Raw genomic sequence first — 22,466 nt, forward strand, 5'->3', positions numbered from 1 at the left:
TTTCAGCAAAAGATTTTTCTATCACGTGGCAAGTTAAAAAAAAAATACAATGAAATAGAAGACACTTTAAAAGCTGTTCTGTATTTTTAAAATTTTTTAATTTTCACATCTCAGAGCAGAGCAACCCTGTGGAGCCATTCCCAGGACTGGCATTCCTTCAGTCATCAGTTCTGGAGCCTCAAAGCCCCTCTCTGGAGGGCTACTACTGCTGCCTGCATGTCTCAGGGCTGGACACGAGCCTGGCGGGGAGCCACTTAGCATCTACCCTTCAGTGTCTGGAGCCAAGTGTTCCCCATCTCATCCCAGTGGCCTGCATGTGAACAAGCCAACACCTAAAAAGGGGGCTGCTTGGCTACAGTTAGGTAAAAGAATTCTTATTTGTGGGTGTTTATAAGGTGAGTTTAGTAGAAAATAGACACTACATATAAACTTAAGAGTGAGTTGTGTGCCTTATAAGGCCTCTCATTCCAAGGTATCCTCTAGTGACCCTCATGACAACCCACCCAGAACCAAGTGTCCCAGCTCTCAATGTTTCCAAGGAAATACCAGAAGAATAATGCAAACAAAGGGGTAACATCTCCAAGCTCCAGCTCTTCACTAAGGGCAGGGAGACCTCACACTCTGGATCAAAACCCAGCCCTGAGACATGGTTTCAAAAATCTTTCTAAAAATAAAATTAAAGACGCTTTTACTTTGAGCACATCCTCTCTAACTGTCCCACCGGCTTTTCTTGCGTTTGGGTGGCTCTGGGACAGCAAAGCCATCAGCTGTTTTATCTGTTTTGCTGTCCACCTTGTCCGTCTTGCTGCTGTCCACCCTGGGGTCCATCCTGCTCTCACGATTACAACCTTCTTTCCGGCTTTCACCGTTCCGCCCATCATTTGCACCCCGGCTCTCTCCATGTCGGCCTCCGCTTCCTCCGTGCCTGTTGTCCCCATGCCGATGGCCATCAGCGTGGCGGCTGCTGCTTTCTGGGTAGCGATAACCTTCCCCATGGCGACCACCATCTCCGTGACGTGGGCTGTCGCTATGCCGACTGAAGCTGTCTCCATGGCTGTGGCGGCTGCCACCCCGGTTCTCAGCGTATCTCTCTCTTTTCCCATTGCCTCCCCCAGGCCCTTCTCGACTGTTACTTCCTGACGCTGTGTTGTTGACTCCCAGGGCTCCAGGAGCAGGGTAGGTCACTGGGGCACTGCTGATGTTCCCAGTATTGCCAAAACCTGGGATGCTCTTGGCAGCACTGGCGAGGGGGCTGTCGGGGCTGTTGTGGCCCTGCTGAGCTGAGTTGGTTGGGACAGAATTCAAGCTCCCTGCACTGGTCCATCCACTTGCCCCAGTGGCAGAACTTCCAGCCTTCTGATTGCTTAAGCTGGCAGCAACAAAGTGGCTCTTGTACTGCGACTGAAAGAAGGAAGAGTATATAAACCAGGGTCAAGCAGCTTCAAATACACACACAAAGCTGTAATAATTGAGTGTATTAAAAACTCTACTATGCTGTCCTGGCACTGTGACATTAATACCCTAGTCTCCAGTCCCTGTTCCAAGATCTGAACTGAAATTGGTTTGGACAGCTTGACTGACTAGAATAAAAGCATCAATGAAGAGTCTGCAATAAATAAAATGCATAGTCTACATTCAGAAAAGTGTGACTTCCAGACTCCCCTGTCTTAACCAGAAAGACGGCCATCACTCTGAGCTCATATACAATGCCTTCGAGGTGGTTAACACTGCAGGTGGTTGAGCAAGCAAGAGAAAGAGCCCTGCTGCTGCCCAACTGTTCTGGGCGGTAGGTGTGACTGAGCCAACCACCAGCAGGAGTGTTCTCCCTGGACTCTACACCTACACCTTTACCTAACTTACCCTGACTTACTGACACTATAAGCCTTAGGCTTAGCACTTAGTCCACAAGCCCAGCCCCTGTCTCTGGAAAGTGAGGCCCCATCAGTCCCAGAATGACTCCTGTTAAGTTCTTTCATCTCAGACCTGGAAAGCTGCTTTCATCGCTGTCAGCCGATCTCCCATGGCTCCTGAGGAGGGCTTGTATGCTTCATAATTGCTCATCACATTGTTATTATTTCCTCGATCCTACAAAATAAGCAGGCACATCCATGAAGATAGAAAAAGAAACACTGACACAGGCTGGCCCTTAAAAAACGGAAAACTGAATCACAGTGAGGGCACTGGGAATTTTTAGAAAATTACTTATGCTTTGGAGAAAAAAGGTACAGTAGCAAAGAGAATGAACTCTTAAAACAAGAAGGGTCTGACCTCCCACCTCAACACTTATTAGTAAATGTGTGCCTGTCTGCTTGTACGCATTAGGTGGCTGGAGTTTCAGCTGATACTTGCATGTGACTGCTTGGAATGGCCCTGGCAATATTATTAAATGCCAGCTAATAAGTTACCATCATCACTGCAATAGGTAATATTGTCTTGTGTCCAAAACATCAGGCTAACTATAATGCTCAAGTAGGTTGGTAGCTTTTTTACTCTGGTTTAGGAGTAAAAGTAACAGAAACTTGAACCATTTTGAAAGTCAGTCAGAGGAAATTTTCACAGCCTAGTTTACGACAAAGAATCAGGTCTTGCTTTTTCTCTCTAATGTTACTTCCCACACAACGCTGGAATCATTCCTTAGTTACATGATATTACAAAGCAATCGTGTGGTAATGTTTTCCCAGTAGCAGGATGCAGTGCTGCTGATTCAGCAGGTCTGCATGTCTAGCAGGTTCTCAGGCAGTTGTGCTACTGGCCCAAGAACTACCATTTGGGAACCCCTGCTAGACTAGATGGATTTCTCCTGAGCAAACCTCCTCAGTCTAGCACATACACAATGCAGTCACACTTATAGCTGATTAAAACACCAGTTCCTGCTAGGCAGGCTGTATAGTTACTGAGGTTCGCATATGCAGATCAGGACAGGCCAAACCCAGGCTTCATGACCATCCCCAGGGTACTGCTTTCTTCTGGACTCACTGTGTTCTCAGAACCCAGGCCAGGCCGTTCCCGGTAGCCAAGGCCTCCACCACCGATGTTCAATTTCTTGCCTTTTCCACCTTTGAAGCGAGATTTCCGAAACCAGGCATTCTGCATGGAATGCAATTCAAATATCAAATTCATTGTGTCTGAACACAAATTCAAACATAAAAGTAACTGGAGGGAAGACCACCTTTACACTTTAAGCAGAAAAGGGAGGAACTGTTTATAGAAACCTTCAATTAGTTCCTTTCTGGTAGTTTAGTTCACCATGCTAGAAGAGGTTGAGATACCTATCAAGGCTGCTTTCAATGCTCCTTCTTTATGGAAGTGAAGCACAACAGTCATTTCCCACTTCTAACTTAAGATTTTACTCTTGTATTTGAAACATGTACATGCCATAAATATTTAGAACTTTTAAAAACTGGTGGGTTTTAGAAGTGGATGAAAAAAATGTGAGGTGAGGTTTCTTGAAATCAACTCAAAACAGATTCCCAGGACACAGTGGGAGCCATACAAACAAAAATATTATTTACCCACAGGGCTGTAAAGTTTTTAGTGAAAATGATCATTCCTAGAACACTACCAATCAGAGCTCTCCATTAAGAATGGAAACATCTCTGGGAAAGTTCAAGGTCTGTCTGACAATCAAACTTAGTGAAGTGGTGCACTAAGAGCCAGGCAAGCTGGGGGAAGGCACAGCTCCCGGAGGAGCCCAGGAGGCTCTCTCTGCCCAGGAAGAGGAGGGGAGTCTTTTCCCCTGATGGCACAGCAGGTTCTTATGAAGCTTAGGCAGTAACTACACTACCCTACATTATTAAATTCTCAAGGCTGCACTCCTTTCAGTAAAGAGAATTTCTTGATCTCTTAAGAGGTGTTAAGAGCTAACACTTCAGTGACAAACACATCACAACTCCTTGTAAAACATATTTTATGTTCCCACTATGCTTACAAAGACTAGAATACAACTCATTTGCATCATGAAGCCTGCAAGTACTAACACAACTCAAGATTTGTTAGTTTTGGCCTGGAACACACCGAGAAAAAGGTGAACAGTAAGGTCAAAGGCTCAGGAGTTAAGTCTACCAGACAGGTTAGGAGTTCTAGTGACACTGGTTAAGCAGTTGGCTTGAATGGTGGGCGATCCAAACTCACTGAGTGAGTGCACTAGCTAAGGACATGGTGGTCTGATTTTGTAAAAATTACAGCCAACAAGTCAAAAGGGGCAATTCTACCCTATCACCTGGGGTCAATGAGTACAAGCTGACTCAATAGGACCAAGACCAAGACGACCACCACCACCACACATTCTGTTATGTCAAAGGAGACTATGGGGTGAGGCAATGGAGAGAATAGCAGCCAACGCTGAAATTATGTTACTCCTACATGTGAATGGGCCAAAGATACAGATTTTAGCACAAAGATAGCTTTTCAACACCACAATTCCCTTCCCCACCTCCCACTCCTCCACCTTAGATTCTATTACTTATCAAAGAGCAAATTCTTATTGAACATTCTATGATTTTGAGCACTCCAGAGCATCCAGTCCTCACCTGCATTGCCAAATCAAGGAGCTCCTTGGAAACATGCTGATTGGCTCCTTCCAAGTTCCGGACCAGGTCACCAGCAAAATTACTATCTTTGGGGGTGAGCAAGGTGTAAGCCACACCCTTCTCACCAGCTCGCCCTGTGCGGCCAATCCTATGAGTATGGGTATCAATGTCTCGAGCCACATCATAGTTGATAACAGTCTTAATTGAAGGAATGTCCAGGCCACGGGCTGAAATAAAAAAGCAACCAAAACCATTCATGCTTCTCCAAGAATCAAAAGAGAAAGTAACCAGAAATGCTGGCTCTAAGGTCTCACAATGAGGTAGCAAACTGCTGTCTAAGGAAAAGGCCTTGTATCTTTTAACAACAGTAAACTTCCCCGCCCTCACTTTTCTATATCAAAAAAATGAAAACTCATTTCACATATAATCTTGAAGGCCAGAAATTCTCTCCGTGCTCGGAGAAGATGCCAGATTTTCAAGTGTGTCTACTAAAATTGGACAGAACAAAGGCAAGAGAGCACTCTGAAAATACATTCTGATCTGAAAGCACACCCAATTCATTCAATGGAAGATACCAACAGTACACAGACACACAAAGGCATCTCCACCATGAAGCCACCGCAGGCTTTTTCTCCCGAAGTGCCCTCTACGCAGTGGTTCTTTGATGTAGACCAGAATGGAGAGTAGGTGAAGAGCAGTGCCTGGAGCTCAAGTTTGTAATCACTGTCTTCTGCTCAGGTAAGACAGACACAGGCTAGTGTGTCCTTACCATATGAAGCTTACTGAGGAAATTCATACTCTACCTGCAACATCTGTGGCCACAAGGACCGGGATGTCCTTTTTCTTGAAGTCTGAAATGACCTTGTTTCTTTCACTCTGATCCATGTCTCCATGGAGCAAGCCAAGATTATGACCTTCCTGCTTAAGGTTATTAGCTAGCTCTTCTGCATTGGCTTTTTTGGTAACAAACAAGAGGACACTTCCTGACGAGGTGAACTCCACCAGTCGTCGGGTAAGCCAGTTCCATTTACTAGGCCCAGAATGGAGAATCTCCACAAGCTGTGTCACATCTTCATTTGCCTATGGAAGAAATGAAATGGGCAATCATGAAACTAGTGTCACATGACCTGAACAAGGGTCAGACATCAGTTTCTACTTGAAAACCCCTGAACTCCCTCCCTCTCTTCTGGGGCATTCCTTGAGCAAGTACAGTACACTCCAAAACTCAGTGCCCCCGCCCCCATGATTTTTCTGTTTTCTATCTGCTCTGGTGTATACGTATACTCACATAACTAATTTGTAAGCATGTGTTTGACGTGCAGGTGGTATAGCACTGGTCTGTGCGTTGCTGTACAGAGGTATCTCGTGGTTGTGATGCTAAGACTGTGACAGTGATGTACAGTGGTACAATGGTAATGGGTACCCAAGGTGGACAGTGTTGGCTGGAGTTTCCCGACTAAAGCAAGCCTGGAAGCACAAGCGGCATCCACTTCCGAAATGGCTTGCCTCCGGAAACTCTTATGTACGAACAGTGCTCAGGCCATATGTTCACAGGGTCGCTGTAAGTCATCTAAGACTCAACAGCACCAAACAACAATAACAACGACAACGAGAGAGCTACGTTGGCCTAGTGGAAAGGAAGTTATGCTACCAAGCCAAAGGTGGGTGATTTTTTTTTAAGGTGGGCGATTTTAATCTGCGGCCCTCGGCCAGGTTCAAATTGTTTTCCTGTCAAACATTGTTCTAGGTGGTATAGCACTGGTCTGTGTGTTGCTCTACAGAGGAACTCATGGTTGCTGTGATGCCGAAGACTGTGACAATGATGTGCCAATCGTGGTAATGGGTACCCATGGTGGACAGTGTTGGCTGGAGTTTCCCGACTAAAACAAGCCTGGAAGCAGGAGTGGCATCCACTTCCGAAATGGCTTGCCTCCAGAAACTCTATGTACGAACAATGCTCAGGCCGTTCGTTCATAGGGTCGCTATGAGTCGTCTACAACTCGATGGCACTAAACAACAAGAACGATGCCTTGCTTGCAATTTGTTCTCATATGCGCACTCAGATTACTCCTAAGAGAGTAAAGCTCCTCAATGAAAGTCTTTCAGAGTATTACCAATTCATTTTTAGCTTTTAAGAAATAAAGGGAATTTTCAAACATTTAAAAAATGTGAGATGATACAGTTGAACCTCAGGTATCTGTCATCCAACTTTAACAATTACCAACATTTTGCCACTAACACTGCTTTATCTACCTCTTTCCCCTGAAGCTAATAAAAAAAAATCACTTAATCTGGAAATATATAAAAGCATTATGATTCTCTTAATGGTAAGAAAGTAATCCCATGTCTCCATAATGAGGTCTCACCCAGCCCTACTGAATTACCTCTCCAATATCTCCCTGCACTACTCGAATAGGATCAATCAGGATGTCTCTGGCCAGTTTTTCAATCTTCTTCCGAAAAGTTGCACTGAATAAGAGAGCTGAAAGGTAAAGTATATTCTGTTAAAGAAACAACAGAACTTCTTTGCTGAATTCTCACTAAGTTTCCTACTGATGATAATAAGCAAAACACCAAACCAAAATACCTATCTGAACGTTTAATTTCATTAAAAATTAACTGACTAGAGAAAAAAAAATGCCCTTTTTCTGTGGATTTCAATGTTGCTGACAAAGCAGATAAACCAACACCATCGCGCCCCTTATAGTTCTCACGAACACACTCCCATGATCATTTTCGCTTATGTTAACAGAGAGTGCTTATGGAATATTAACAGCTGTTCATTTTAAGTATAAACACAGCTTAATAAAGCTGCTTGATACATACTCTGTCTATCAGGACGGACATGGCTTGCAATGGATCGCACCTGGTACTCTGCAAGAAGGAGAAGAGTTAAATCAATATTTTAACTTGGTGTTACAGTTGTGGTGTCTGGAAGAAATAATTTTAATAAGAGGGAGAAACCTGGGAAATTTGTAAACTCCTGGACATAGTGGGTGTGAAACTGGAAAAAATTTTCCTTCTAGCTACCCTGACTGGGTCTGGTGGTGTCTCGATCCATACATATGGCTCTTTAGACAAGAAAGGATGAGCCTTGACTGAGCTGACTAGCACCTACGTAAGAGGACTGAGCATGACCATGACTCATTTTCCTGAGAGCAGTGCTCAAAACCTCCAATGTCTTAGCTATACCTCTTCTATCTAACCCTTCCTAGGAGTATGTTTAGTTTCCGTCATACAGAAACATAAATTAGACAGACATTTTATATATATATAAAAAAGACAGACATCCTCTGTTTTGGATGGAGACAAGGGAGATCTGGTGGCCTAGTGGCAAGAAGCTGTGCTGCAATCCTGAAGGTGTGTGGTTCGAATCCACCAGATGCTCTGCTGGAGAGGGTGGGGCAATCTCCTCCTGTACCAGTCAGATCTGATTCAACGACACAAAACTAAAACCACCACAAAAAGAGGACAGAGACATTCATACCAAAACCCATGTCAAACATTCGATCTGCTTCATCGAACACAAGGTAGGAGACTCTTTGAAGATTGGTAGCTTTCTTCTTCACATGATCAATAAGTCGACCCTGTAAGATCCACAAAAAGGAGCAGTCAGAATCTAAAGCCTTAGAACTTTCTATAGGTCTCCATTCAAATCACTGCTGTTTCAAATTTGGCAATGAATATAAAATTACTTTTTTATAAGAGTTTTATCACTGTTATTTAGCTTACTTATTAATGTTTTAAGAAGGCTGGAATCTCGTTTTGAATGAATGAACTCAGTATAATCTTACTTACTTTGGTTTAAAAGCCTAAATGATTACTCTTCAATTGGTTATTTCCCCTTGCACTCCCCCTACCCCCAATTCCCTCCTCTCCTCCAACTCACCCCGCAATGCACTACTTTTTTTTTAAATATGTATTTGTAATCTGTACTACTGAGAGGGTACTGACTGCAGGGTGCCTTATGTGATTTGTGTTTTTTTTACAGAATCATCTAAAGTGATACATACATTTTTATAATTTAAGTGACATTTAGATACAGTAATAACTAGATACTTAACCTAGTAATATGTTTTACATTGCAAAAACATGTTTCTAAATTTGTGCTGCTGGCTAAGGGCTAACATTTGAAGTCTGACTATGTACTACACTATGCACATAGCCCAAGAGAAGAGAAATTTAGAAAACACAGCTTAATTCTTCCTTTACACACATTAGGATTTTAGTATTTGTGGAAAAGTGGACAGAACAATTTTTGTGAGACATGATCTGATGTAAAGCCTACTGATGAGTTTAATGATCAGAATGAATACTTTTGGGGAATTCAGACCATACTCGGAATTTTTGTTTATGATGCTTATGGTATTAACATAACCATTTCCTGAGAGTATGAAAATCTAGTTGAAGCAGAGGGGATATGGAGTTACTAATGTATTTGACACTGACATCTAACCAATGAAAATGGTACCAAAGCTTTGGTGTCACTGTAGTTTAAGGTGCAGTCTCTCCCATAATTAACCGTGTTGTCCATACTAAGAGACTGAAAAGCCTTTCAAGCCAAAGACATACTCACTGGGGTGCACACGACAATCTCTGCTCCTTCCTGCAGAGCCTTGGCCTGCTCCCACATGCTCCCGCCTCCGTACACAGCCACCGAGCGAAGGTTATATGCTTTCCCAAACCTCTTACATTCTGCATGGATCTACAAAGTTGTTAATGACATATTAATAGACCACGACCTCTGTCACAACCCAAAAGGAAGTTCTGAAAATTATACAATGCAATGTCACATAAAATAAAAAGCTAGAGCATGCTTTCAAAGAAATTCTACTCATAAGGAAATAAACAGCAATAACAAGCAGAGTACAATTATCAATCTCAGCAAGCTACATGAACTCTTGCTGTGACCGTTCATTTTCCTCCTAATTCTCTTGAACCTGTCACTGACTTTTTACCAAACAAAATAAATTAACACAGGAGGAAGAAAGACTCTGGGTATTTGTATAACAAACAATTCCTAAACCAAATATTTTTCTCTCTTCAACCAGCAGTTTCTAGGGAAAAGCATGCATCAATAGAACAACACAATACCTGCCCAAAAGTCCCCTGCTAGTTCACCCCTGGAAGGTCATACTACACAAAGTACCTACCTGCTGGCAAAGTTCCCTGGTAGGACACACAATCACTGCAATTGGTCCATCACCTGGTTCCAACTCCTTCTGGTCCATTATATGAATCAACATGGGCCATATAAAGGCTGCTGTTTTTCCACTGCCTGTTTTGGCAATACCAATCATGTCTCTACCACTCAACGCTACAGGCACACCCTGGAAAGGGAGGCAAAAAAATATCCTTCTTAAAATTTCAATTACAAAGACACACTGAAGGAACTCTGGGTTAGGATAAATGGCTAATGTCATGCATTTCCAACAGACAACAAATATCCTGAGCTATGCACACTGGCTATGGGATAAGGAAAATCTGGCATTTCTTGATTACAAAGGAAATAACACTTATTCTCTTTGTGTAGATTAGCCATCATTTGGAAACTATGAACGATGCCACTTTACTTGAAATACACGGATGAAGACTGATAAGGACAGTAGCTGATAAAATTTAAAGTTTTCTTTCCTTGAGAATGTGCAAACTACCTCATTCATAGACAAAGTTCATTTTATATACTAAGAAGAAATAAAACTGATTTTCACAGATCACAATAAAATGGAATTTTCAGGTCAGGAAAAATGAAATCAGTCTGAAGTCAGAGGCAATGGAATCGTCCCTGTTAATGAAGTTTTGCTCTACAAACTGTTTTGCCTTATTTGCATAGCACATACTGAATACCATTCTATCTCATCTTTCTTTCATTTTCACTCACCTGACACTGTATAGGAGTGGGCTGTGTATACTCTGATTTCCGAATTTGGTGCATTAGTTGCTCATCAAACCCAAAATGTGCAAAACTGCTTCCTGGTCGAGGAGGTGCAGCACCAGAGACCTACAGATAAAGACAACTTCCAGAAATGACTAATATCAAGAGTAACATTTGAAGTTAGACAAAATCTAGTTTTCTCTTAGTTTGAGTACATGGGTGGCAAAATGGTGAAGCATTCACCCATGGACCAAAGGTTCCACTTTGAACCTACCCAATGGGCAAATCGACAGAAAATCTGGCATCCTGATTCTGCAGAAGTCACCACCATGCAATTACTATATAGAACGGTTCTACTCTGAAACAAGTCACCACTGGCCAGAATGGACTCATAAGCAAACAGTCTGGTGGGATTTAATTTGGGTATGAGAAAGTGAAAATTTATGTTCATAGTAAAAAACAGATACTGTTTAGATAATTACTCCTTAAACTACTTGAAATTAAGTACCTAAAAATGTCTTAAATATTGTTACATAAATAATTTTAAAAGTACCATCTAGTGAATTGGAAAAGGCTATTAATATTCTTCATCTGCTTTCTGTGCCCTCTCCCTTTACATATACTAGAATCAGATGGTAGGCAGAAAAACAATCAATCAAGATTTACTCTTGAAATAAAAAAAGTTCAAGTGAGCTCAGAGAGACTCATGTCCGTACCCACTGCAACAAAAGTATTAGCCAAAGTATTTTCAGCAGAATGTCTTCAGTGAGAGATGGCTGGCTAGTCCCTGTCAGTGCTCTAGCCACATCCCAGTTAACTACTAAAGATGAAGAACGACGCTTACAACTTCCATTTTGACTGTAACAAGTCATATTTCAATTATTTATCCAGGGATGCTATTAATTTCTAATATCTTCTATTCTTATGAAAGTTTGAGAGGGCAAACCACTTAGAGAACAGATAAGCACACATGTACACACACAAACATTGTGCAACAACTGTTAAGACTGCCAAAGGCCTGAAAGTTGTTATAAAAGGAGATATCCAATCCCAGAGGTACGTGGTTCAAATGCACCAGATGCTCTGCTGGAGAAGGAGGGGGCAATCTCCTCCTGTACCAGTCAGATCTGATTTGACAGTACACGTAAAAATACAATAGTGAAAAAAATAAATAAATAAAAGGAGGTATCATCAAGCATCTGTGTGGTAAGGAACCAACATCAAGCTTCACAAACATCAAAGCTGGACAATGAATAAGGAATATCAAAGAACCAACATGTCTGAAATGTGGTGTTGGCAAAGAATACTGAATATACCATGGATAGCCAAAAGAACAAACAAATGTGTCTTGGAAGAAATGCAGCCAGAATGCTCCTTGAAAGCAAGAAGAGTGAGATTTAGTCTTACAAACTGGGCTTGTTAGTAGGACGGGCCAGTCCCCAGAGAATGACATGGTACAGGATTGAGCTGGTTTCATCCTGTTGTACATAAGGTCCCTAAGAGTCGGAGCCAACTTGACAGTAACTATACACCAACCAATTTAGGCTAAGTGCAACCCAAAATATTTTAAGGGGAAATACAAACTGTTATTCTAAAATTAGCACACAAAAGGTTCTGAAAGTTGTTAACTGCTTATTTTTTTTAAATAGCATACTGTATGTAATTTGAGAAGCAAATATATGTTAACCTCAAAACATTCTGAGACACTCTTGAGTTCCTCCTTATTCTAACATCGACTGAATCTGTTTCCTCTTCCTAAAGATTAGCACTCCTACTCTACCTTTAACTCACACAGCATAGTGCTTTAGCACATGGTACATGTTCTGGAAATTCTCACAGTCAAAACCATACAAGTTTACCACATAAAAGAAAATTTAATCCTATCCTAAAACATTATCTGGAAGGTGAAAACAAAGAAAAATAAGATGTGTGAGCCCAAGGATACAATTATCATTCTATTAAAGACAATTCAGAAACTGTAAGAAAAGAAATGATATAAAAATCTGGATTAGTTAACGTTAATACAGGTATAGGTGGTTTTATAGTTGCCTTACCCGAAGATTGAGTTTATGCCGCAGATCTATTAACTGCTGTGGAGTGAGGCTGGTTATCTCTTCATGCTCATTGTAAAAATTTTTTTCAAATGGTGGATAGTCAATCTGCAGGTCCAATTATTCAAAGTTAGTCTAGAATTCAAGAGTCAATCCTGTAAGTTCAATTTTATTACAAAATAATCTATTACAAATATCACATGTAAAACCATAACCAGGTACAGAGAACAAAGGAATTCAGCATATACTCCAAAAAGTAAAGTGTGTCTATCACTCCTTTCCCCAATACACACAACAACCTACCCCCCTTACATGCTTAAGGTCACCAAAGACATGAATGACACTGGAGAGTAAAGAAACTCTAACTGCCAGAGGGCAGTATTTAAAAGAAGAAATTCTGTTCTTTAAAAAATAAAAATGGTCCAGCCAAGCCTTTTCAATTCCAAAGAGGAAGAATCTACGCTACTGCTCCAGCACTTACTACAGTAAGAATACAAAACATTGAAACAATGTCACATGAACTTTGATAAATCATTCTCTTTTGGTATATTTACATATAATTCATACTCTAGATCCAGTTCTCAAACTTCACGGTCTTTAAAAAAAAGACAACAAAAACAACAAACACAAGAAGCTTTTTTGTGTGGTCATTATCACAATATTTATCACATTAAAATGCAAAGTTTTAAACATTAACACATTTGAAAATAATGATAAACTCACTATACATCATTATAAAAATAATATATATCATATATATTTAATACATTATACAAAAAAAAACCTGGCACTGTTTCACATTTTTTCAGATCTCTGAAATAAGAAAGCTCCTATTGCAGTGGTTTTTTTGGTTGATGTCTATGAAGAAAATCTAGATATATAGTTAGATATGAGAATAAAACATTTTTAGAGACTTATGGTTATTTATCTGGTCTATATAAAAAAACTGGTTTGAATCCACCAGCCGCTCCACAGGCAAAGATATCAATCTCCTCTAGTGTGATGACTGCCTCTGAAAATGTGCTGGAGGGTCAGCTATGAGTTCCAACTTGCAGGCAAAGAGCAACAGCAGCATAGGAAAGCATTAAGTGGTCAGGTTTATTTGCATTGTGAAATCTCAAAGCCCTGGAGCTTTTCGTACTATAATTCACTAGTCTATTATATACTTTGGGTATTTTACAATACATCGTGTATTAATTATACAGAAGATGTTGGCTTGCTCAGGTATGCAAATCTGACATATTTTACTATATAATATTAAAAAAACCAACAACAAATAAAAACACATTTTTAAGGTCAATGCTAATTTCATCAGAAAGTTCTTTTAAGTGTTAGAAAGTTGTTGAATTTGTGGTGGTGGAAACAAGTTTTCCAAATTCTCACTTTTGCTTAAAAAATGTAAATCAGTATCACTAGCAACACTGCCAATTGTTTTTCTTGAAGGGTCATTCATCATGTAGAAAATAAAGCTCAGTCCAATTCACAAAACAAATGCATCAAGTAGTTCACTAAGTGATAACAATATTATACAGCAGAAATGCTTCATGTGTACACTTCCTATTTTGCCATTCTAAAAAGACTTGTAACTCATTGATCAAAATGTATTAAAAATAATCACTTTTATGTTTCATCAGACAGCTTTTTAAGTGAAACTGTGATGGTCTGGCAGTGAGATGGACACACACAAGGCTTTGTTCCAAAAAAACAAGTATATTTGCTTAAAAAAACTTTCTGTAGTCTAAAATCCAATGTGAACAAGTGATACAAGTAAGTGTATCTTCAACAATAGGCTTGGCTATAATGTCTCATGACATTTGTCTCAATCACTTTACAGAGATAAGATCTAAAAGAATAAATATTCTCACAACATAAGGAGTATGAATCAAGAAAACCTAAATACTACGGCTGAATTAAATTGCATTTGCTTGAAACAATCAAATGCAGCAAGAAAACATCATACCTCTGAATGATCAATGGGAGGAAGAGGATCAATAATTTTTTTGGAAGGTGCAATTGGATTTCCATCACTATCATATTCCAGATTATCTTCCTCCTCCTCCTGAACCACACCAGCAGTTGGGTTTTCTGCCATGTATCGAAAATAAGCTTCCTGCAGGAAAGCACAGGGACACAATCACATCTAAGCATAGTTGAGAATGCTTCTGTAATTAATGCACATATTGTATCACAGGATTACACAGTTTAATACCTACCAAAGCAGGCAAGACTGTACTAGCAATACTTCCCTTAATACTAGCAGTACTCAGAGGGGCAATCAGAAGAAATGAATGAGGTAGTTAGAACTACAAAATGACCTAGCTTGTTTAACAGAAGACGTACAAGTAATGTCTGTTGGTTAGCTTTCCTGAGGGGTTGGGGTGGGGGGCTTCTACCTAGGCTGCTGAGAGTTGGAGACATACGCTTCTGGCTTTACCAGTCCAAGTTTGAAAGGTGTCATAAACCTGGAAAGGTAACTCTTACTCTGGTTTCTACAACTGAACAACTGGGGAAAAAAATACTAAAGGACAGTCATTAAATTTATGTTCCATCTTGAAATGCAAACAAAAACGAACTCTTACAAGTAACAATTTAATATAGCTAAAGGCATCAATAGATCTACACTATTCTTACTTTCTGATTTTTCAAAATAAACATTAATTTTGGATTAAAAAAATCAAGCAGGATAAAGAACCTATTATTTGTTTCTGACATCATAGTTGATCAAAAAGTTCCATCTTCAACATGAAGGGAAACGATGGGAATTTTTATATTACCAACTGGCTACATATGTAGAGCAAATGACATTCTCTGCTGAATGTCAGAAATGACATTTCAGTGAAGGCAAGCTCTAGCTTGTCCCCAGTAGAGACTGTGGGGTAAAAAGAAAAGACAGAAATACTGCATTGGAACTCACTTGGTCATCTTCCTCTTCAATGTCATCTCGAATACCCCTGGAAAAACAAGCGGAGAAACAAACTTCCCTGCAAATGTTCCACATACCCAACTTCACACTTAAAGCAAGTTAGTATTGAATTCCATTCAGCTCAGGAACTCTCAACACTAACAGTAACAAAGCAGCAATAAACACACTGTAACCTCTCCACCCATCAAGTAGTGTGGTTTCATTCTCTAAGCATTCCTTTTGGATGGAATAATACAGTATCTCTGGAAATACCAAATTACTAACAAGAATATGAAGAGCTATGAAGACAGATACCAAAGGATCTGAGCCTTGCCAACCCCATACACCAAACACAGTGCAGTTGTGAATAGTATTTTGTAAAAAATCCCAAGCATCTATATCTATTTGTGAATTCCCTCTCCCCGACATTCTTGATGGCCCACAGAAGTAAATGCCTTCAGACAAGATCAATTACCCTGGAGATTAAAAACTAAACAGCTTTTTTGAGTTTAAGCAGTTCATGCAGAAAAGGAGGCCATCACCACCTGCTGCATCTCTCAAGAGCTGTAGGAAGTATGGCTACTTAAATCTTACAACCATCTTTCTTTCTAGTTAAGACTTTCTGCCTAATCTATAGAACTGGCTATTCTTAAGCAACTAACAAAATAACACTGCCAGCACAAGGTAGTTGGAAGAGGATGCACTACATAGGTGAACACTGAAGAGGAGACTGGAACTTCAGTATGGCATAAGACCTTGGGTGGAGACCTGAAACACTGTCAGAAGGAGAAAGTCTCACCATGTCTATGTGTGCATGACAGCAAGAGCTTAAGAGGAGTATATTCAGTAGAGGGCAGAGGAATATTTCATTTCTCAGGAAAGAAAGTTATTACGAGTACTGATTATGGTTGCTAAAGCATGATGCCATTTCTTAAACGAAATCAAGTTGTATTATTAATGATATAAATAGCTTTTAATGTATCACTATTATGTTTCATAATCAAGCATCTAGGATCCTAATTTCTATCAATATCGAACAAATCTAAAAACCTCAAATCCAAACTTTTTTTATAATGCTTATCTAACCCCCCTGTGATTAATTTGAGTTGACTAATTAACTAACATTAAATACTAATCTAATACTAAATACTATTTCATTTAATTGTGATTTTAACAAAGTTAAAAGAAAAGTTCGATTTTCATTTATTCATTGTTGCCATTTTCCTCCCTACCCACACTCCCAGCAAAATATTTTTAAATTATTGCAAATGCAAAAATATGGTCATCTCTGCCACATACAAAACTTAAGATGATGGGAGAAGTTCACATCAAGATATTTGTGTACTTAAAGTTTTATTCTATAAATTTTGGGGCACAGGCTCTGTAATACTTTAGCAATCACTATGGAACCTTTATGAAAGAAGAAGAAAACCACTTACTTCACATTTTTCCTCTCCTTGTCCTTGTCCTCAAGCCTCTTCATGTCCCTAGCCGCCTGATCCTAACAAAACAAAAGGTCACATGTAATCATAGCAACTAAATGAAAACTTTTTTATCATTTTTAGCTTAAAACAAAAGGAATATTCACTTTAGTTAGAATGTAACTGGCCCAGAAAGCATAAAATTGCATTCTGACAATTTTCAGTGAAAATATGAATGAAAAATACGAACACGTGTAAAAAGTGTGCTTAAGTCACAAGTATCATACCTTTAATTATCTTTTCAATTATCTTTCTTAAGTTTATTATATAATTTAGAGCTATAAAGGACTTACGGCCATCCAATAATCTGAGTTTATAGGTAGATTCTCCCCATTTTAAAAATATTGGCTCGTTTTCTTTTTTAAATGATGTTCAGATCAAACAAAAAAACATCTAATTTGGATTCTTTTCTTCCTTAGAGGAGATATAGGTTCTGGCTAAAGGCTTCAGGTAGTAAGTAACTAAGAAGCTGAACAGATTTTACTTCATAAGCAACAGAGTGACAGTTTTTAAGTAAGGGACAGAGCTCAATGATCCACTTTGGTCTAAGCCAAAAGCAGGCCAGCCAAAAGCTAGGATATGAAACAGGATAACTACAGTGGGAGAGAAAGGAAACAACAGATACAACAGTTATGATAAAAACTGACAGAGGTTGGCAAATGAAGAGATGAAAGGCAGAATAATGTATTTTAAGAAAAAGCTAGGCTGGTGAAATTACAAAGCAATAGACAATGAGGTCTGAGCCTCAGCTCTGCCACACAGTTATCAATGAGACATGGAGCAAATGATTTGAATTATTATCATAAAGTTTAGATTTCTTATCAGGTAGTTTTTTATCTGTGTTTGTTCCTGCCTACTTTCCATGGCTATTCTAGGAGAATAAATAAATCAGAGCAAGCTTGGTGATCTGTGAAAAATAAGATCGGGATTGGTAAGTAAAAGGAAAAAGTTAAAAGACATTAAATCAAGGTTCAACCTGAAGTGATTATGAGATTAGAAAAGTTAACAGAAATACGTAAGAAAAGAAAAAGACCTACATAAGAAAGAAAAATGTTTTGTTTAAGTATCTCTGAGACACATTTAAGTATAAATTGGAAAATTAGTCACATGTTCCAGATGTGAATGAGGCCAAAATGTAAAAGAACCTTCATGTTGGAGAAACTGGAAGAAAATAGTAAAAATGACAGGTAATTGGATTTTTAATGACTTTATAAATAATACTGATGTATTAGTTCTTTTTAAAAGAGCTTTTTTACAGAGGGGGTACAGAAACACTGACTGATTAAATGATTTATCTGGGACGTCCTTTTAAAAAACCCATAAAAGAACAGAGAAAGGGAGGAATCAGGAACGGTGGCGGCCCAGTCCATGAGATGTGGTGCTGCTAAACTACAGGCCATACCTCCCTGATGGTTCCAATCCACCAGTGGCAACTTAGGGGAAAGATAAACTATCTCCTCCAACGCGATCTACAGCCTCAGAAACCCAATGGAAGGTCAGCTATGACTTGTTCCAACTGGAAGGCAGTGAGTGGGGTTTTCTACCTTTCTTTTATTAAATGAATACAAGACTGGTATGAAGTTGTTGGTTAAATAAACACAAGACCGGTGAAAAGCTGTTAATTGATAAAAGTTTAACGACAGTACATGGATCATTTTATTCTACTTTTTCATTTTAAATTTTCTATAATAAATATCAAATAATGGCTAAAAAGGAAAAGGATTACAGTTCACACCTATATTATCTCCAACACTGCAACTCAAGCGGATGTTAATGAAAACAAACTACAACGTACAACAGGAAAACTCCCACATGAAATAGCTAAAATAACAAAATGGGATCTAGGGACTAAAATATTAGGTCAACTTGGTTTCTAAATGCAGAATATTTCAAAGACACTTCTGAAGAGTTAACACTAACCTCCACTTCAGCCATGAATGCCTCCAAGGGGTCATCATCACTGTCTGAGTCTGCTGGCTTGGAATGGAATTGCTGGCGGGTAGGTGAATTTTCAGCAGGAATGTAAGGTAAATCAACATTACTAGAGTCTTCCTCTTCATCTTCAAAATATCTGAAAATGAAAAATCAGATATACAAAGTATTTGAGGCTATTCAAACCAATCGCTCATCTAACAAATTTTCTTCATGTTGTATCTATGATAAGGTGTTAAAGGAGCTTTGGTGGAGTAGCACGGTAACCACTGGACTGCTAATTGAAAGTTCTGGTTCAGGCCTTTTGTCCATAGGGTTGCTGTGAGTTATACTCGACTCAACAGCAATCAAAAGCAATCAACAACTTCAAAATTAGTGATGCAAATATTAAATACATAGCAACCCCAGTTTAAATCTTAAAGTACACCTCAAGTCTTCAATGAATATTCCTTAAAAGCTTTAATATTTATTACACATTATATTAATACAATAACACATACTCATTATATCATAAATTTTACTACTAAACAAACATAATGCTCAAACTATTCTGAACTGGTAAAATGACTGGTAGAATAATGACCCTTGGGAAGCCAATACTAAATTATTTGTAATAAACTGAATGCTATTTAAATAAAAAATACAAAACAAACAAAAAATACCCCAAATAGTAATTCTGATCTTAAGAAAATACAGGTGCAACCATTGTGGAAGGCGGTATGACACTTCCTCAAAAAGTTGCAAATAGAGATACCATTTGACCCAGCAATTCCACTACTGGGAATATATCCCAAAGAGACCATAACTGACATCCAAGCAGATATATGCACACCCATGTTTACTGCGGCTCTGTTCACGATAGCAAGGAGCTGGTACAACCTAAGTGCCCATCAACAAACAAATGGATAGAGAAGCTGTGGTATAGTCACACAATGGAATACTATGCTGCATTGAAAAACAAGGAACTCACGCAGTATTATTCAAAATGGGTGACCCTGGAAGACACTATGCTGAGTGAAATATCTCAGTCGCAAAAGGACAATTACTGCATGGTGCCACTGCTGTAAAATGGGACTGATATCAGGGTTGGAGAAAGACTAAGAAAAACTGGATAAATTATGTATACTGCATTGAAACAGATAGGGGAAAGAATAATTTAAAAGCTATGTATGATAGGGTATTATGCAATTAAGGTTGCATAGTGGAGTGTACTTGGGGCGGTGGGAGGGGTGCAGGGGGGACTGTATTATCAAAGAAGGAATTTTACTTTTCAAAGAGAGGAGTAAACTGGGGTGGGGGCAGGGGGGGGAGGCCTGGGCATGGAGAAAAGTGCAACAATGAATTGCATAGTCAATGAAGCACAGACAGACATTCTTCTGGTATTCTTTGCTTTCTGCCAAGATCCATCTGACATTAGCTATAATATCCCTAGTACAATGACCTCTTCTAAATCCAGCCTGCACATCTGGCAGTTCTTTGTTGACATATTGTTCCAAACGTTTTTGGATAATTTTCAGCAGAATCTTGTTTGCATGTAATATCAATGATATTGTTCGATAATTTCCACACTCTGTTGGGTCACCTTTCTTTGGAATGGGAACAAATATCAATCTTTTCCAGTCAGTGGGCCAGCTGGCTGTTCTCCAGATTTCTTGGCACAACTTAGTGAGCGAGCACATCCAGGCCAGTGTCTGTTTGTTGAAATATGTCAATTGGTATGCCGTCAACTCCTGGAGCCTTGTTTCTTGCCAATTCCTTCAGAGCAATTTGTACTTCTTCTTTCATCACCGTAGGCTCTTGCTCCTATGTCATTTCATGAAATTCTTCTGTGTCAGCCAATTCCTTCTGATACAGTGACTCTGTGTATTCCTTCCATCTTCTCTTGATACTTTCTGGATCATTTAAATACTGCCCAAAGTGTCCTTAAGTACTGCCACCCGTGGTTTGAATTTGTTTTCCCACTTCTTCAGCTTAAGAAACACTAAGCGAGTTCGTCCCTTTTGATTTTCTGACTCCAGCTCTCTGCACATTTTATAGTAACCCCTTTATTAGACAAGCAAGTAAAAAAAGGAAAAAAAAGAGATGACTGCTGTTTCCAGACAACTGCAGGCAGATCTGAGATCTTCCTGCCGTAAGGTGTTACTATGCAATAGTTTCAGAGACTTGAGTGTTGCAGCAAACTGTATTCTACCAGTTCTTGCAACTGTGTCGGTAAGACAACTAATATGTTATCAATAAAAGACTTGCATAGACATTAATACTCAAATCCTTTTAGGAACAAGGAATGATAAAACACCTAAGTATTAGATCTCTTACAAAGAAAAGAAAGTGATGATTTACGTTACCAAGAACAATGCAATCCAGTGAGATAAATGAATTTTTAAAATCATATTATAATTATAATTGATAAGCAAGTGGTTGCTCTGTGCCTCAATCTCTGCCTAATATCGCAAAACCAATTTTGTCAAATTACTAGAAAGCAACTTACGCATTTTCCTCATCAAAGTTGGCCCGCTTGGATCCAATTTTGTAGAAAGAAGGGAGCTGTGGTGGAGCTGACTTCCCAAATCCTGAAGAAGAGCCAGTTGCCCCAAAGGCACTGTGAGACTGTTGCGGCAGTTTGGGTTCCTCCTTTTTGCCCGCACTAATGGCAAAACCTCCAAAGCCAAACCCTCTCTTTGTGCCAGGGCCTCCTTTATTCCAATTCATGGTGTCAAAGATCCACCTGTAAGGGTCACAATATAAAATTTAAATTTATGAAATAAACAGTATATTGATTTTTTTAATGTCTCTTTTGAACTTTATGATTTACTGTAAAACTGTCTCACTAAAGCTCCAACTTTCTAGTTAAGCACTATAACCAAAATGATTATATTTTCTAAACAACCAAATCAAACACTTGATTTTAAAACTTCAACTTGTGACACAAGCTGTATGATGTGGGGCAAGTGTGAACTACTTAACAGCATTCAGATTTAGCAAGATGCAAAATGAATATATGCAATGCCTTTTCGTTTTCTCTTCAGAAAATTGGGTCAACTAAAAAAAGACTAAACACCAGGAGTAAGAACACTATTTTTCCCTGGCAGATCTGGAACACACTTACGTACTCACTCTAATTGCACGTGAAAACATAAAATGAATAAGGAACACCAAAGGAGAATCGATATCTTAAAATTATAGTTGTGGTTAAGAATATTGAATATACCATGGACTTCCAAAAGGAAAAAAAAACCGTTTTAGACAAAATGAAGCCAGTGCGCTCTTCAGAAATAAAGATAATGACACCCTGTTTCACATACTTTGCCATGTTATCAGAAGGGGTCAGTTCTTGGACAAGGACATTATACTTGGAAAAGCAGAGAGGGACAAAAGAGCAAGACAATCAACAACACAACTTAAGAACGATACCTAGCAGCACACAATAAGTGCTCAAAACATGTTAGTTGTCACAGTGTCTATTATGATGATGATTTGTGCAAAAATAATTCTCTTCATTGGTACATAGAGAATCCTGGGCTAGACCTCATAGATCTCTTTCAAGGCAAAGAATCCACTCCCAAGTGTATATAACACCAATACTATAAGTGGGAAGAGCGAGGGCAGGTTTCATAAGAGCCAGACCCTGGGTAGGTATAGAAAGATGAAAGCTGGGAAGAGAAGCACAAAGGAAGAAACCATCCTAGAGAGGGAGAA

At 39.2% G+C, this 22,466-nt stretch overlaps 1 protein-coding gene across 1 annotated transcript; it reads right to left on the reverse strand.

Moving 5' to 3' along the window:
- Positions 1–469: 469 nt before the first annotated feature.
- Positions 470–21,479, reverse strand: DDX42 (DEAD (Asp-Glu-Ala-Asp) box helicase 42). Its single transcript, XM_006886292.1, has 17 exons — positions 21,259–21,479; positions 18,759–18,909; positions 16,797–16,858; positions 15,370–15,406; positions 14,416–14,565; positions 12,459–12,563; positions 10,411–10,530; positions 9,683–9,859; positions 9,106–9,234; positions 8,017–8,116; positions 7,356–7,403; positions 6,914–7,011; positions 5,333–5,609; positions 4,530–4,756; positions 2,977–3,087; positions 1,984–2,085; positions 470–1,401 (listed from the first exon to the last, which is right to left on the reverse strand). Exons 1-17 carry the CDS (start codon positions 21,477–21,479, stop codon positions 709–711), a joined length of 2,808 nt encoding a protein of 935 aa, XP_006886354.1. The 3' UTR covers positions 470–708.
- Between the last annotated feature and the right edge of the window lie 987 nt (positions 21,480–22,466).

The sequence above is a fragment of the Elephantulus edwardii genome, unplaced genomic scaffold (assembly GCF_000299155.1).
Source record: "Elephantulus edwardii isolate Elephantulus edwardi_28Jun2011 unplaced genomic scaffold, EleEdw1.0 scaffold00048, whole genome shotgun sequence".
Lineage (NCBI taxonomy): Eukaryota > Metazoa > Chordata > Mammalia > Macroscelidea > Macroscelididae > Elephantulus > Elephantulus edwardii.